This window comes from Sciurus vulgaris (assembly GCF_902686455.1).
Source record: "Sciurus vulgaris genome assembly, chromosome: 6".
NCBI lineage: Eukaryota > Metazoa > Chordata > Mammalia > Rodentia > Sciuridae > Sciurus > Sciurus vulgaris.
The window spans coordinates 91,044,949-91,062,517 of record NC_136466.1 but is presented as its reverse complement, the minus strand read 5'-3'; the positions used below and the strand labels follow the sequence as shown (position 1 = coordinate 91,062,517).

General features: G+C 34.2%; 1 protein-coding gene across 1 annotated transcript in view; it reads left to right on the top strand.

Annotated features, from left to right (window-relative positions):
- Positions 1–17,569, top strand: part of ARSK (arylsulfatase family member K) — a 38,114-nt gene that overhangs the window by 2,986 nt on the left and 17,559 nt on the right. Inside the window, 2 exon segments of the mRNA XM_079146018.1 lie at positions 2,673–2,802; positions 4,759–4,918. Of these exon segments, the coding sequence (XP_079002144.1) occupies positions 2,673–2,802; positions 4,759–4,918 (290 nt within the window).

Here is a 17,569-nt window from a genome sequence, read left to right as displayed (position 1 = left end):
CATAGTACTAAAGATTACATCCTGGGAATTAGATAAAAAATAAAATAAAAAGCATGTATATTAGAAAGGAATTAGAAAGAAAGAAACAGAAGTATCTTTACTTGCATTATCTGTATTTGCAATAATCTTATATGTAAGCTCCTAGGGAAAACTCTACAAAACTATTGACCTTATAAATTAGTAAGATTGTAGGACACTAGATCAATGATACAATGATCAATTGAATTTCTATACATGTAATTGATGGAAAACTTAAAATACAGGACTGGGGTTGTGGCTCAATGGTAGAGCACTTGCCTGACACATGTGAGGCATTGGGATTGATCCTCAGTACCACAAAAAAATAAATAAATAAAATAAAGGCATGTTGTCCATCTACAACTAAAAAAATTTTTTTTTAATTTAGAAAACCATTCCATTTAAAGTGACATTGAAAAGAATGAAATAGGAATAAGTCTGCCAAAGAAGTACAATTCTTATGCTCTGAAAAGTAAAAAACATTATTGCAAGAAATTAACACCTCATTAAATGGTAAGGCATCCCATGTTCATGGATTAGAAGATTTAATATTGTTAAAATAATAATACCAAGTTGATCTACAGATTCAATGCAATGCGTATCAATCTCCATGGCTACAGTAATCAAGATAAAGATACATATACAGATCAATGGAATCGATTCAAAAGTTCAGAAAACAACTCTCACTTTTATAGTAAAGTGATTTTCAACAACAGAGTTAAGATCACTTAATAGGGAAATAATGAGCTTTCAAACAAATGGTGCTGAAGAAACTGAGTATCTACATGCAAAAAAAAAAAAAAAAAAAAAAAAAACCAAAGTTGGATCCTGCCCTCATATACAAAAATTAACTTGAAATGAATCAATGACTCAAATGTAAAAGCTAAAACTATAAAACTCCTACAAGCAAACATAGGTATAAATCTTCATAATCTTGGATTAGGCAATTTAAAAATGGGCCAAGGGGTTAGGGATGTAGCTCAGTGGCAGGGTGCTTGCCTAGCATACACAAGAATCTGGGGTCAATCCCCAGCCCTGGGGGGGGGGGGGGGGAAAAAAGGCATTTCTCCATAGAAGGGTATACACATGGCTAATAAGTACATGCAGAAATACTCAACATCATTAATCATTAGGGACTACAAATCAAACCACAGCAAGACACTAATTCACACCCATGAGCATGGCCATGATCAACTAGATAATTACAGTTGCCAAGACTATGGAAGGAATTGGAACCCAGCAACACTGCTAGTGAGAATATAAAATGGTGCAGCCACCTTGGAAAGCAGTTTGGCAGTTCTTCCAATGGTTGACCACAGAGTTGCAATATAATCCCACAATTCTCCTGATTTATGCCAAGAGAAATAAAAACATATGTCAATACAAAAACTTGTACATGGATGTTCGTGGCAATATTATACTAATATTGAAAAATGGAAACAACCTAAAAATCCATCAAATGTTAAATAGATAAAATTTTGTAATATTATTCAACAGTACTGATACATGCTACAATATGGTTGAAACTTAGAAGATATTATGCTGAGTAAAAGAAATAAGTAACAAAGGACCACATTTTATAAGTGCTACTTATATGAAATGTCCCAAGAAAACAAATATAGAGAGACGGAGGGTAGATTGGTGATTGCCTGGGATTTGAGGGAATAGAAGATGATGGCTAAGGAGTATGGGGTTTCTTTTGGGGATGATGAGCATATTCTAAAATCAGTTGTGATGTTGCACAGCTTCTTGATTATACTAAAACCATTGGATTGTACAATTTAAATGAGTTTGTATGGTATGTGAACTGTATCTTAATGACACGTTTTGAAAAGAAAATAAGCACCTCCACCTGGGTATTAAAGGCATAGGCATCACTACACCCCAACTTCTACTTCACTTCATCCTTCACTTCATCTTCCCACCACTGCACCTGCATTGATTTTAGTTTTGGTGGGGTTTTAGGAATGGGGGTTGGGGACAGGAATTGTATTAGAGTCTGGTGAAAATGTCTTTTAGTGTGAGGGCCATAACTGGGAAGAATATTATAAACAATCTTGCCATACAAATAAGATGGTTACTGTTAGATTCTTTCATTAGGATGATGCACTGAAATCTAAACTTCTCAGTTTCTCTCTAGTCCAGAATCTTGAGGAACTGAGTACCAAGCTATGGTTCAAACTTGGTTCAGCAAGGTTCAGGAGCAATCAAATCACTGTATCTCAGAATTTTTTCAAAGCCCTTCAGTTTGTAAGTATTCATGGTTTGTATTAGTATACTTTTTGCATCTGCAACTAGCTCATAAGGGCAGAACTCTATTCTGTTCACTAAGGTATCCTCAGATCTTGCACAGTGTGTGTTTGGCACATAGATAAGTACTTAATTCTTGTTCAATTAGTCTGTCATCCCTCAAAAGAACTTTCCAAGAAGTCCTTTAATTTATTTACTATATTCATATGAATCAAAGTATAACACTGCATTGAATTTGAGATATTTATGCCCTAGATTCCTATAATATTCTGTACTTGTTTTATATTTTGAGATTTCATACAGTCATATTGAAGTCTTCTGCTATTGTGAATTTCATGTGAAATCAAGGGAAATAATTTTCTTTTTCTAATACAGTCAATGTTGATTAAATTTCTTTTTTCCAGGATGGAAGGCTAACATTTCATCCAGGAAGTCAGGTAGTGAAACTTCCTTTTATCAACTTCATGAAAACACATGGCACTTCCTTTCTGAATGCCTACACAAACTCTCCAATCTGTTGCCCATCACGTGCAGGTATAAATATTAATGAAAGAAAGTGATTACACACTGAAAATATTTATATCCAAAGTTTAAAATATTATTCCCAAATGCAGAATAGTAAAGTCATATAAAAATATTTAAATAAGAAAAGTGTGTTCTAAAGCATATATTATTATTGGGATTATTAGAATTGCTATTTCTCAAGAATAGGAATTTTCGTTATCTAAAATGCTGTTTAGTTCATGTGTTACTGTTTCATTTCCTCATGATTGGTGACTAAGAAACTGTTGACTATAATAGCAAAAGAGGAAATATTCATATTCCCTAGAATAGAACTATTTCCAAGAAAATTTTCCAGTAAATATATAGGGAAGACATCTGTGGACTTTAAAATATTACCACCAGGTAATTAGAATCTCTCATGTTCAAATTCATTTGAAATTTTCTGTGTAATTCAATATTATCTTTCTCTTGTCTTAATGCTCTTCTATCTCAAATCTAATCGTTCACCTTTTTCATAATAATTTAACAAACAGGCATAATTTCAATGACAAAATGTCAGTGAACTTAAGCCATGAATAATAAGGAAAAAGGGAAAAACTGTCACTTTTATAAATCCATCTGTTGTATAATAGTCACTTTCCTTGTCCTCTGTCCCTCTGGTCTGTGTCTGCCCTTGGAACTTAAGTAGCATTCAGCAGTTCAGTTTCAACTATAAGCTCCTGAGATGATATTCTCTGTGATTTCAGTACAAGTTCTTTTGCCTAAATTTTAAGTACTGTGAGCTGTGTAATCACCAATAGTTAAAGGAAACCTGAACTATATTAAAATTGACATTTTAATGAAGAAGGACCAACTGTATGAAAAAAATATTTTTTGCTAACTTATATTCTTTGTTGAGTGGAATGAGCACTGAGCTAAGTAAGGCAAAGTGATGGCCTGGATCCTGATCCTCAATGGGCCATCAAGTAAAGTTGCTCAGTTTCCTTCTCAGCAAGACACAATATATCCTGTGTCCCTCACAGCATGCACAGCATCAGTAGAAATAATGAAATGAGAAAGAGGTCAATGAACTCTAAAGGTCTGAAAGCATTTAGATGTTTTTCCTGGAAGAAATAATTTAGAGGAGTTTGAACAAAGAGAATGAATAACAGCCATAAAAATAAACATGTATTGCATTTTTTTACTGCATCTGTCAATATTCTAAGTGCCTTCCACATATTAATTTATATAATCCTCATATTGTTTCCATAAGGTAGAGACTATGATTACCCTATTTTGTAGATGAAAACTAAAGTACAGAAAATTTAAGTAACTTATCAAGGGCCACTCAGTAAATAGTGTAACTGGGACTCAAACCCAGGTATTTCCCCAAGCCACCTCTCAGAAAGCATTTTGTTAGATGAGACTACGATGATTATTCCAACCTGCTATGTAAGCACACAAAAACTGGAAAAGGAAAAGAAAATTTTATTGAATAAACAGTCATGGAAAATGAGAGAAGACATAGTAAACTTAATTTTTTTTGTGAAAAGCCAGAGAAAGGACAAGAAATAGGAATAATCTTTAAAAATATTAGGGAAATTCTATCTATACTTCAATTGACTGATGTATGATTTAAAAACCAACTAATAAATACCTAGAGATTGCTTATTTGATGAGACTCTAAAGCCACATAGGCTTTATATTTAATTCTAGCTGTATTTACCTTATGCAGCTTCACCTCTCAGCCTTTGTCAACTAGTTTGTAAAATGGAAACATTGATTCCTTGTAGTTTTCCCACTGATAAATGAGGTAACAATCAGAAATCTACTAAATTTAGTATCTAATGAAATTATGTTTTATTCCACAATGTGCAGTCTAAACTAGAGGATTATGCTCTCAGAATAATTACCTTAATAGTTAAAACAAATTGTTAAGCTTTAGTTGAATTCCAGTGTCTTTATTTATTTATTTTTATTTTTATTTATTTATTTTTTTTACCCCAGCAATATGGAGTGGCCTCTTCACTCACTTAACAGAATCTTGGAACAATTTTAAGGGTCTAGATCCGAATTATACAACATGGATGGATGTCATGGAAGAGCATGGCTACCAAACACAAAAATTTGGAAAACTGGACTATACTTCAGGACATCACTCCATTAGGTAAAAAATTGAACAAAACAAAGTAATCTTGATAGACTGCCCTGTGCTAAAGTATGTACATGTACACTTTTTGACTTTAATTTTTTTATTTCCCACAAATGTGAAACTAAATCTCTTAATCCCTCAATTGTGTTAATTTGGCTAAACCTTTAGCTTTCTTTAATCTTCTTAAATTTTTAAAATTGCTTATATGCTGGTAATTTTGTTTTTCTTAAACACTGAAGGTCTAAAAATTATATTTTTTAAATTGTTTAGTTCATGATTTATTTTGATAGTGTTTCCATTGTATAATGGCTACTTTATTATTCATGTTATAAAAACCATGGCCACCTTGCTAGTTGACTTTATTGATTCTCTCCAGTTTGAGTCTGTTGTAACTTTTTTTCCTTTCATTTTAGTAAGCCTTTCAAAAATCAAGCAACCAGCTTGGCTCGGGTGTAGCTTATTGGTATAGCTTAGCATGTTGGGTCACTCTCCAGCACCCAAAAAAGAAAAAAAAAAAAAAAAAAAAACAGGCACCAAGCATAATGATTAAGAGTAGAAGTCTAAGGTGGGTGCAGTGATACACACCTGTAATCCCAGCAGCTAAGGAGGCTGAGCCAGGAGGATCGTAACTTCAAAGCCAGCCATAGCAACTTAGCAAGCCCCTAAGCACCTTAGTGAGACCCAGTCTCAAAATAAAAAGTGGAAAGGACTAGGGATATGGCTCAATGGTTAAGTATCCCTGGATTCAGTCCCTGGTACCAAAAAAAGAAGAGTAGAGGTCTAAAGGCTAGGTGTGGTGGTACATACCTGTTATCCTAGCACTCAGGAAGTTTAGGTAGGAGGATCAGTTGAACTCAGGAATTCAAGACCAGCTGGGGCAACATAGCTAATCTAAATAAATAAATAAGTCAAATAGCTGGACACAATGGCATACGTCTGTGATACCAGCAACTCAGGAGCTGAGGCAGGAAGATTCCAAGTTCGAGACCAGCCTCAGCAACTTAGCAAGACTCTCAGCAATTTAGTGAGACCCTGCCTCAATGTAAAAAATAAAAAGGGTTACGGACATAACTCAGTGGTAAAGCACTCCTCGGTTCAATCCCAGTACAATAAATAAATGAAACTTTTTTTAAATTAGAATATAAGTCTAGAATCATATTTATTACTTTTGGTGTTTTTTTAAATATTTTTTAGTTATCAATGGACCTTTGTTTTATTTATTTATATGTGATACTGAGAATCAAACCTAGTGCCTCACACATGCCAGGCAAGTGCTTTACAACTGAGCCACAACCTCAGCCCCATATTGCTTACTTTTGAGTTCCAGTTTCTCTGTTTTCTACTAAACTTTTAGTGGTATAATCTTGAACACATTTAAGCTAGCTGAGCCATTAGTTTATTTGATGTGAAGATGAAACAAAATAATTTGTGCAGAAAAGAGCTACTCTAATAGCACTGAAACTGTAACCCTTAGAAATACCTGCTTGCAAGCTTGGCCCTTGCCTGGCACTTGGATTTCAGGAGTGTTCCCACTATTCCCTAACTGATGAGAACAGCTTACTGTATGCTTGGAATGTTTGTATATTGTGATTTTTTGCTGAATAAGCTGCTTTTTGTGTGGGAGTCTGAAATTTTCGTACAAACTAAGCAGAGTATTGCCTACATTATCAGCATCCAATAAAAACTTGAGTACCCAGTCTCTAATGACTAGAGATAGCACTTCACATATCGTTATCACAGTTCAATACTGGTAGAATTAGTGAGTCCTTTGCAACTCTGATTAAAATCTTGTAGTTCGTTTCCAATGGACTTCTCCCAAGCACATTTACCTTTTGTTGATTTTTTTATCCTTTTGTAATAAGGCATAGTAATGAGTGCAACTATATTCTGAGTTCTGCAATTTCTCCTAGCATTCTTGTAGTCCCCCATCTCTGTGACTTCCAACACAAGTACAGTTAAGACATTAGAGTAGTACCTCTCACCTACCTAACATGTATTAATTGAAGCTGCTGACTATACTAATGATGATGTTAAAAGAGAACAAGAATAAAATTAATAAAAATAATAATGTAGTAAGTTGACTAAGGCTCCCCAAAACATGAGCATCTTTAACTTCAAAATGTGACCATATTTGCAGATAGATCCTATTAGAGATGTAATTAGTTAAGGATCTCAAGATGACATCACCCTAGACTTAGGGTGAGCCCTCAATCCAATGACTGCTATTCTCTTTGGAAGAGGAAAAAGAACATCAATGCTGAGAGGGGGTAGTGTGAAGACAAGCAGAGACTGTTGTGAGACAGATGCAAGACAAAGTATGTGAAAGAGTCCTGTCACAATAAACTAGGAAGAGGCAAAGAAAGGATTCTTCCAGAGAACCTAAAGAAAGAGTGCGTCCCTACAGACTTCTAGCCTCCAGAACTGTGAAATAATACACTGCTGATATTTTAAGCCACCCAGTTTGTGATCATTTGTTTTAATAGCCCTAGGAAACAGTGCAGCGCTTTTGCAATTAACCTGCTAATACAATCTAGAATGATCTGAACAGGCATCTTTCTCTTCAAGTTAATGTTAAATTCCTTTCCCTTTCTCTCTTCCAAAATCTAAGTCGGCAGTAATGGAAATTCAGAACTGATCTAGATATCCCCATTCCCCATTCTGTTTTCCATTCCATCACCAAATGTTAATAGTTCTACTTCTAAATATTTCTCCAGTTGTTTCACTTCTTACTGCCTCCACCACGCTACTGTCATCTCTTGCCTAAACTACTGAAATGACCTTCTAGCTGGACTCTTCTTATTCTGTGTGAGCCAGTTTCTCTAGACAGCCACAATGGTCTCATTAAAACACACATCATCAATCATATGATTTATTTACCTGCTAAAATCCTTCAACAGTTCTTCTCTTCAGATTTATTAAAATCCCAAATCCACAACGTAGACCCTACACGATCTAGCCCCTGCCTACCTCTGTCCAGTCTGATTTTTGTGCCACACTCGCTCCTTCAGTAGACACCTGATATTTTTAAAATTTTCTTAATATGATTTTGCTACCTCTGGACTACTTTAAAAGCTAGTCCCTTTGTGCAAAATTCTTTTCCTGAACTCTGTCTTGGGAATGTAGCAGAAAGAAGGGGAAGGAGAGGTAATACATGGAGCGTGAGGAGGCACAGGCTGGGCAGGGCAGAGCTAGCTGTCCAGCTTCCCTGCTTACCATCAGTAATCTTGAGCAAGTTACTCGCCTTCTCTTGACCTAAGTGTCAGTGTTCTTATCTGTAAATTGGAATTAATACCATTGGATAACTAAGTTTTATCTGAGTTAATATAAAAGATATTGTTAAAGAATTAAGATAGTAGAAAGCACATAATAGTGTCTGGCACAGAGTAAATATGTATTCAGTGGACAGATTATTACTACAAAATGGCTTAACCAGAATTACAGTTTAAAATTTAGGTAACTCCTAGTTTTTCTGAAGTGCTTTGCATTTCTAATTATTTCATGGAGTATTGCAAATTTGTCCTTAAAATCTTTTTCCTTTTTAAAATTTATTTTAATTGAAACAAAAATTGTGCATATTGGGGCTGGGGTCATGGCTCAGTGGCAGAGCACTTGCCTAGCATGTGTGAGGCCCTGGATTCGATCCTTAGCACCACATTAAAAAAATGAATAAAATAAAGGTCTATTAACATCTTTTAAAAAATTGTGCATATTTATGGGGCACCATGAGATATTTCTGTGCATGTACACATACTATGTAATGTTCAAATAAAGGTAAGCACAAATCTCCTCAGACATTTATCCTTTCCTTGTGTGAAAACATTCAAAATCCTTCCTTCTAGCTTTTTGGAAACATGTTTTACTATTATTCATAGTCAACCTATTGTACTATAGAACAACAGAACCTCTTTCTTCTGTCCAGCTAAGTACCCCTTGGTCACCTTTCCCCATTTCATCCTTCTCCTACTCCCCACAACCTGTGGCAACCACACTGTACTCTCAACTTCCACAAAATCAACTTTTTTAGATTCCACATGAGTGATACCATGCATGTACTACTTATCTTTCTGTGCCTCACTTATTTTACTTAACATAATGTTCTCCATTTCTATCCATGTTGTCACAAATGACAGGATCTCATCCTTTTTATGGCCAAATATTATTCCATTGTATATATACAGCACATTTTCTTTACCCACTCATCAGTTGTTGGACACCTGGGTTTTTCCATTTCTTGGCTGTTGTGAATAGTGCTGCAGTGAATGTGCAGATGTCTCTTCAACATGCTGACTTCATTTCCTTTGAATAGATACCCACTATGGGATTACTGGATCATATGGTAGTTATGTTTTTAATTTTAGAACAAACCTCCATACTGTTTTCCATAGTGGCTGTACTAATTTATGTTCCCACCAACCGTTTTCTCCACATTCTCATCAGCACTTGTTATCTTTTTGGCTTTTTGACAACAGCCATTTTTACAGGGGTGAGATGATATCTCATTGTGGTTTCGATTTGTATTTCCCTGACAATTAGTGTTGTTGAACTTTTTTTTATATACTTGTTGACCATTTGTACATCTTCTTTTGAGGAATGTCTACTTATACCTATTGTCCATGTTTTAATTGGATTATTTGGGTTTTTTTATTGAGTTCCTTATATATTCTGGATATTAACCCCTTGTCATATATATAGTTTGCAAATATTTTCTTCCATTTTGTAGAATATCTCTTTACTCTGTTGTTTCATTTATTATGCAGAAGCTTTTTAGTTTGATGTATCTATTTTGCTTTTGTTTCCTGTGCTTTCAGGGTCTTATCCAAAAAATCTTTGCCAATGTCCTGAAGTACTTCCCTCATGTTTTCTTCTCCTAGTTTCACAGGTTCAGGTCTTACATTTAAGTCTTTAATTCATTTTGAGTAGTAAAATCTTTCTTCTTTTTAGAAAGTAAAGTTAATTAAAAGCAGGATACAACTATTCATATTATCCTATTTAAAATTGTTTCCTTTCTTTGTTTCCTCAGTCTATCCAGTAATAAAAAGAATTTAAGATTGAATACCTTATAATCCTTGTAAATTTCATTCTTATGTGTAAAGTGGTTAAATTATGACTTTTATTCCTCAGCAGGATAATACACTGCTTCATTGTCACATGCCAGCTTAGTTCTAAAACATTGTAGGTGCACAATTAAAGGTCTAATGAATGAACGAATGAATGAATGATAAAGTTATATTGATCTACTTATATAGCTTATTATTTGATAAACTTTGATGTTCTATTTAACCCAGGGTCATAGCACTTGTTCATTATTGGTACAATGTGTGTATATTCTCAACTAAGAGTATAGTCTGTTTTTAATGTTTTAAATATCCTTAATTTTCAGAAGTTCTGTCTTTGCCCTGTGAAATTCTAAAATCAGTAGAGGCAAAGAACTACTTAGATGTTGATATTTGGGATGTCAGTGATGGTTTTCAGCATAATGTTAGCTTGCAGAATATTTTTACTTACTCAGTTTCTCCTCAGAGCTTAGGAAATTGAAGTAAACTACCAGTACTATTTGTACAAGTGCTGTATGTACTCACATAGCCATTTGGCTTAACAAATAGATCAATAGCATACCTGAAAGGTTATATGAATTATGACATTATCTTTCAGATTTTTCTGTATAAGTTTAAAAACGGGTCTCAGGAAGAAAGTTCTGTCAATATCAAATTTCATAAGTAGGCGCATTTAGTACTATTGAGTGTCACAAATCAAAACTCAAGTTTTTATAACTCCTTGCCATTAAAATTGACCATTTTTATACCTACTTATATATTCAGCCAGAATTGAAAGTTTTTTTTTTTCCCATTGGTCACTACAGAACTTTAATCTGTCTTTTTAGGCATCAAGCAGTGCTTTCTTCTTGTACTCGTTTGGGAACATTAACCCAACTATGTGTCCCTTGCTATGTATAATACACTACAGCATATTGGGAACTCTGTGAGCTGTACACTTGTTTCTTCTGTTTGTTTTGTTTTGTGTTTTGTGTGGTGGTGGTCCCAAAGGTCAAACCCAGGTTATATTTGTTTCTTCTGGATAGCAGTTAAATAGTTACTGGAAGTACTTCTCATAAAAATGCAACTACTGACTATAAAACCCTACATAAGTTATTTATCTACTTAGAATTTCAGTTTCATCACATGAGCTTACACTAGATAACCTTAAAAACTCTTCCACTCTGAAATTCTATCATTTCAATGAAGTACCATTAAGTGGTTTGTAAATTACTGATATGTATCTACACATTTAACATTACATATATTGTGCTTATAATAGGTTTAAGTTCAAATTAGCAAACCAGGTTCAGTTCCTTAGGAGGCTGGAGCAGGGAGGACTGCAGGTTCAAGACCAGCCTGAGCAACTTAGCAAGACCCTGCTTCAAAGTTTAAAAGGGGGCTGGGAATATAGCTCAGTGGTAAAGCACCCTGTTTTTAAGCCCCAATACACAAGGGGAAAAAAAGATCAATTTTGCTGTATCTTCTTATCAATTGAAAGAAAACATTTGTATTTCATTCAGAGGGTGTTTTGATCATTTTTGCTTTAAGTGAAATTGTTTTATCAATGTATTTCCAATATCTAAAATGGCAATTCTTAATCAAGCCTAGTTTTGCCCTCCCAGGGACATTTGATAATGCCTGGAGACATTTCTGTTTGACATCACTAGGGGCTATTGCTGGCATCTGGTAGATGGAGATCAGGGTCTGCAGTGCACAGGACAGCCTTTCCTTCACAAAGAATTACCAATCCTAAAATTTCAAAATTGCAAAGATTGAGAACGTTTGTCTAAAACAGGTATTATATATATATGCCAGCATAGTTTTAGGAATGTCACATTTAAAGTAATTGTCAAGGACATCATTACCCTATGTACATGTATGATTGCATGAATGGTGTGACTCTGCATCATGTACAACCAGAGAAATAAAAAGTTATGCTCCATTTGTGTACAGTGAATCAAAATGCATCCTGGTGTCATGTATAACTCATTAGAACAAATAAAAATAAGTAATAAATTGTCAACATTTTAAATCTTTATTCTTCTGTAAAATTGATCAAGCCCACTTGACACAAGTATGTCAATTTTTTAGAATTAACAAAACCAGAGGAAAAAATGTTAATTTAGAAGTGTATAGAATTAGGAGGTAATTGATTTTACATCAAATATATTTAAAACTAGACTTCTAATATCAGTGTAATTTAATTAAGAAATTTTTAAATAAATTTAACATTAGTAGTATTCCTTAAAGTACTTAATATGGTCCTTATTTAAATTACAGAAGTATAATCAGGTATTTTTATATCCATTCAGCTAATATTTATTGAGCTACCTGCTGTGTACCAGACATTATTTTTAGATGACGTGAGTACAATAGCAATCAAAATGCAAAATTCTCCAATTCTCAGAATTCACATTCTAATGTTTTCAAAAGAGAAATTAAGCATACTGCTGGCTTGTTTTTTCTAACTAAAATTTTAAAACCTAAAATCAAGTCCTCTGTCATTTCATTTTATCACTATAATTATGTATGTTCTCTGCTCATGTAGTTTTATGTTTTTCTAAGCCAACTCATGATAGACAATTGTTAATCTTTTGAGACAAATGAAAAATAAAGTCCTTCCAAAATAATAGACTTGCTATGAGCATACTCTTAAGCGTGAGCCCCTTGGCAAACAGCAAAGGGAAGCAAATCAAAGACTGCTCACCCTGCTCTTCCTGTTCCCTCTTAGGCCTCTGACCAGTAGTAAAGGCTCTCTAAGTAGAACCAGGGTGATGAAGAGGGAACTAATGAACCCAGAATGCTAACCATAGAGCCCTCTTCAGCCCCTCTCAGTTCTGCATCCTAATGAATAAGTCTGTGTCTATCTCATCCATATCCACTATTAATTTGTAATCTAAGATTGTGTATATTTTTAGATCAGTTTTCTCCACCATAAGAAGGAGTTTATCTTATTCCTTTCCTAATAATGAAGAAAGAAATCCATTACTTTGGTCATGTTGGTAGCTTCGTTTTAGAATTTCCCACCTTTGTTATCTTTGTTGAAATTTAGTTTCTGGAACAGTATACATTATTTTGAGTACAGCTCAGCATATCCTTTTTTTTTTTTTTTTTTTTTTTTTTTTGCAATAGTAGAAGAGCTTGCATTGCTTTTGGTTTTATTTTGTTGTCCAGAACCCTTACTTCTGTTGACTGGCAAATTCTTAACTAAAGCAGTTCCTGGGGCTATCTTCAGATTGCTTTCTGCTGTAACTCTTATACAGTTTCTTAAAACCAACAAATGATTCCTCTAAGCCTACAACCTCATTACAATTCTGGGATTATTTTTCATTTAATTACTAAAATCTAATACATTGAGTTGAGCAGTGTGTAATGAGTTTATCTTCTACTTTTGCAACTTAAAATTGATTAAATAGTTTTATTTGCAACATTTTTTCCTCAATTAGTAGCATTCTGGAGTTAATGAATTACCTAGAAGTTGAACATCAGTAGGCCTAAATGAAGAACAGGAAGGAAAAATTTCTAAACAAAGGCATCCAAGTAGGAAAGCACAGATCTTTTGGAGGGCATTAGATGAACCAAAATTCCTGTAAGGCAGCAATTAAAAGTAAGTATTTAAAGATTATGCAAGAAGCACTTGAATAACAGGCCGAGAAAGCTATCAAGAATAACCTGCAAGTTTCATCAAATAAGCTTGATTTGAGAATCTCCATAGTTTTTGTTCTCTAAAAAGAATAACAACTGTGGACTGGTTCTGCCATATTCTTTTCATCCTTGAACATACTTTTTGCTCTCTGATCAAGTACCATAATTATTTTCAATGAATTTTTGAGCCCTTGTAATCTCTTATTGCTATGATTTGCAATAAAGTTATAGTTATCCTTTTTTCCTCTGAGTAACACTTCCATTCTTCCAGTTGTCTCTTTTATTAACAGATTGCAGTTAGCAGTGGAAAAAACTGGATTTCCTTTAGCACCTCTTTTTCTGATATAAGGAGAGTATAGAATTTCAAAAGCAGGCATGTACTATATAGGGAATCTATGAGAATTTTCAGATTCCTCTTACAATTTCAAAAGAAGAATGTTGAAAAATAATAAAAATGCATATGTAAATTAGCATTCTTAAAAGCTAAATTAATAGCATTAGATTTCTTAGCAGTGAGTTTTTTAAACTACTTTCAACTATGATAGACATAAGGTTGAATCTTTTTTAAGTCTTTTGTGACAAATTGAATGAGATTTTTATTCATTATAGTACTCTGAACATGGTGATTATTTTTGTTACATTTATTTATTTACTTACTGCAATGGTGGGAATCGAACCCAGTACCTCATGCTTGCTGGGCATTTGCTGTACCACAGGGCTACAACCCTGTCCCCTTATTAAGTTCTTTCAATTGGGAGCCTGCCTACATAAGATTGGGATTTGTGCAGGATAGAGAAGATGTGATCATAATATAAGGATTTTCATGCAGTAGAAGATTTGAATTATCAGTCAAAGAACAAGGGCAGTCAAGTGATGGAACTGGGGAATAATTCAGAAACCTAGCATAGCTTTAGTGACCTCAGCAGCAGGCAGTGGGGGAACTTTGTTCTAGTTCCATGAGGAACATGACTCATGACTTACTCCTCTACTCCTCTATAGATATAACAACTATATCACTTTTACCCATAACTGACCAGCATGATCCTTTTGGGCTCAAACTTCATCTCCTTTGTGCTTCTACCTCATAGTTATGTTCCAGAACCTCTTACTGAATTATTTTTGTATTTCTACTGAATTACTTTTTTATTTCTAAATTAAAATCCTGTAAATAAGAATAATAGTCTGAACTCAAATTTCATGCTGAACCCATCATAATTGCTGGCCAGTTAAAGACATAAGGACCTATTCCTTAGGTTAGGTGCCTACACCTCTCCAATTGACAGACTACACAGTGGGGCCATCACCCCTTTAGCAAGGGCTAAGGACATGTTGACATGACTCCTGCAGTGACTACTTGGTAAATTCTCTTAATAATACATTTATTGGGGATAATCTACCATTTTTGTCCTTTCATTTTTGATGGAAAGTCACATCAAACACCTGCCTACCACAATGACTTGTATGTGGCAGATATTCAATAGTTTTCTTGAATTAATGAAAGGCAGCTTCCTTTACCTAAGTAAGCTCAAACTGCAGCAAGCATGCATACTCTGTCAAGGGCTACAGTCATTGTCACCTAGGATTCAAGTTGTAAGTATCAGTGCTCCCAGTGATGAATTGACCAGTGACTAGAAAATGACTAAGTGGGATTTTACAGCTTGAAGACCGTGAAATCCAAGAGTAACCTGCCAGTCCTACGTACATGCAAATAAAACTTTCATTTTAAATATAGCTATTAATAACATTATTATAACATAATCAATGATAGTGATTATGTGATGAATGTATAATTATTATTATTTCATGAAGAAATCCATGAATAAAAAAGATTAAGGAGGACCAGTAACTATAATTTCACCAAAAAAGAAAATGGTTAGAATTAATAAAAATAAGTCAATGGAAAACTATTTATATATTGGACATTTATTTATATATTGGTGCTAGAGATCAAACCCAGGGCTTGGCACATGCTGGGAAAGCACTCTACTGCTGGGTCACACTCCCAGCCTGCTATAATGAGCATTTAAGTAATGCATATTGAAAAGTGGTGTTCCATCTAGAATTTATCAGGGTCAATGTGACTCATTCAATTAAAAGGCTCTTTTGTGAGTGGTAATATGTAAAGAAAATAGATAGCAGCCTTGTAAATACTTTTAAATAGTATGTGTGTTTCTTATAATTTTAAGGGAAGAGCATTCACCAAGAATGAGTCTGGATACTTTTTGCCCTTGCAAAATTTATCAGACTGATACAGAATTTTGCAAAGGCATTTTTCAGAATTGTTTTCCCATTCAAGGGACTTAATGGAGACACATTACTGTTCAAGTTTGAACAATAACAAAGAAACAGAGAAACCTTCCAGAACTAAAAGTCTAAGATAGTTAATTATCTTCAGTAGAGTCTTAAGAGCTGGAAGATTTGTCTAGGCTACTACTTTTTGGTGAAAGAAAACTGTCATGTTCTCAGAATCAATTTTAATGTGTGATATATTTTCAGATGTGATTGCTACTGTGTAAATTAATCCTGTGCTAGCTGTGGATTGACTGTATCCAATATTACAGCAGAATTTGGCATACTGACACAGAAGAACCAAACAATTAAATATATACAGATTCGTGCAACAATTAATTGGTAATGTGTTAGGTAGTTTTAATTTCCATTTTTTTATTATTGAGCAGTAAATCACAAATTATTTAGTAAGAACACAGAAAGCCAAGTTTGAAATCTAGCCATAATGATAAAACTAGACCAAAATTAGCTTAATTTCAACTTATTTCCCTTAAAGGAGCCTGGGTTAAAAGAATCTCAGCACCACAGAGAGTGAAAAAAAACAGCGAGAAAGCATAAATTTATTACAAGAATGGTTAAATGAAATCATATTTTTTCAAAATGGGGGCAAAAGATACAGCCAGTTGGGTTCAATACAGCCATTTTTTATTAGTTCATTTGAGTTATATTTAATATTAGAATTCATTTTTACATACCTATATAAGCATGGATTTGTAATTTGCTCTAATTCATTCCCCAGTACTTTCTCTTTCCTTTTCCTCCTCCCTCTCCCTGTTCCCTTTCCTCTACTCTAGTGATCTTTCTTCTGTTTATTTATAGTTTTTTGTTTTTTTTTTAATTAGTGCATTATCTTCCTTGGACATGGCCTAGTTTCACTCTTTTTTTTTTTTTTTTTTTTTTTTTTGGTGCTGGGGATTGAACCCAGGGCCTTGTGCTTACAAGGCAAGCACTCTACCAACTGAGCTATCTCCCCAGCCCTAGTTTCACTCTTGACTGCATCTCAGGGTCAACTGGTTAAGTCAGTCAGCACATTGAAGACAGCAGTCTACCTGGATTAATCCAAAGTGGGGCAGCTGGTTTCACTGTAGTACAAGCTTACTTCTCAGCCTTGTTTTTCCATATTACACTCCTAGGTTGAAAGGAAAGCACTTTGGTTTCTACGCATCCTGTGTGAACCTCAGTGGCATGTTCTCTCAAACTCCCCGAGTTCTACAAGTACTACTAGTGTAAAAAACCCTTAAAATCCCAACTTTATTAGTTGTATATAGTGAGATTTCTGCAAAAGACTGAGAAAGTAATGTCATATTGCTTTGATGACATACTGAGTTTTGCAAAACTTACTATTTTAGGATTTCTCATTTGTTAGAATTAATTAGAATCTTTTAGATGTAATTCTGCTAAAATTCAAATTTTCATTGTTTTTAGCAAAATATTTTCATTATGGCTTTTTAAATTTCTTTACCTGCCTTGAGTAGGCAGATGAAAAAAAAAATAAAATATTGCATTTGGTTCATTGACGAACCATTAGTCATTTTGTATGGATTGAAATTCTCTTTAGTGGAGTATTGTGTTTTAATATAAAATACTCTTTGTGGGTTGGGATCTGGATTTTTTAAATTCAGAGGAACTTACCCCAGCTCAAACTGACAGAAACACATTTCATAGACATGCCCAGGACTGCTTCCTAAACAGTTAT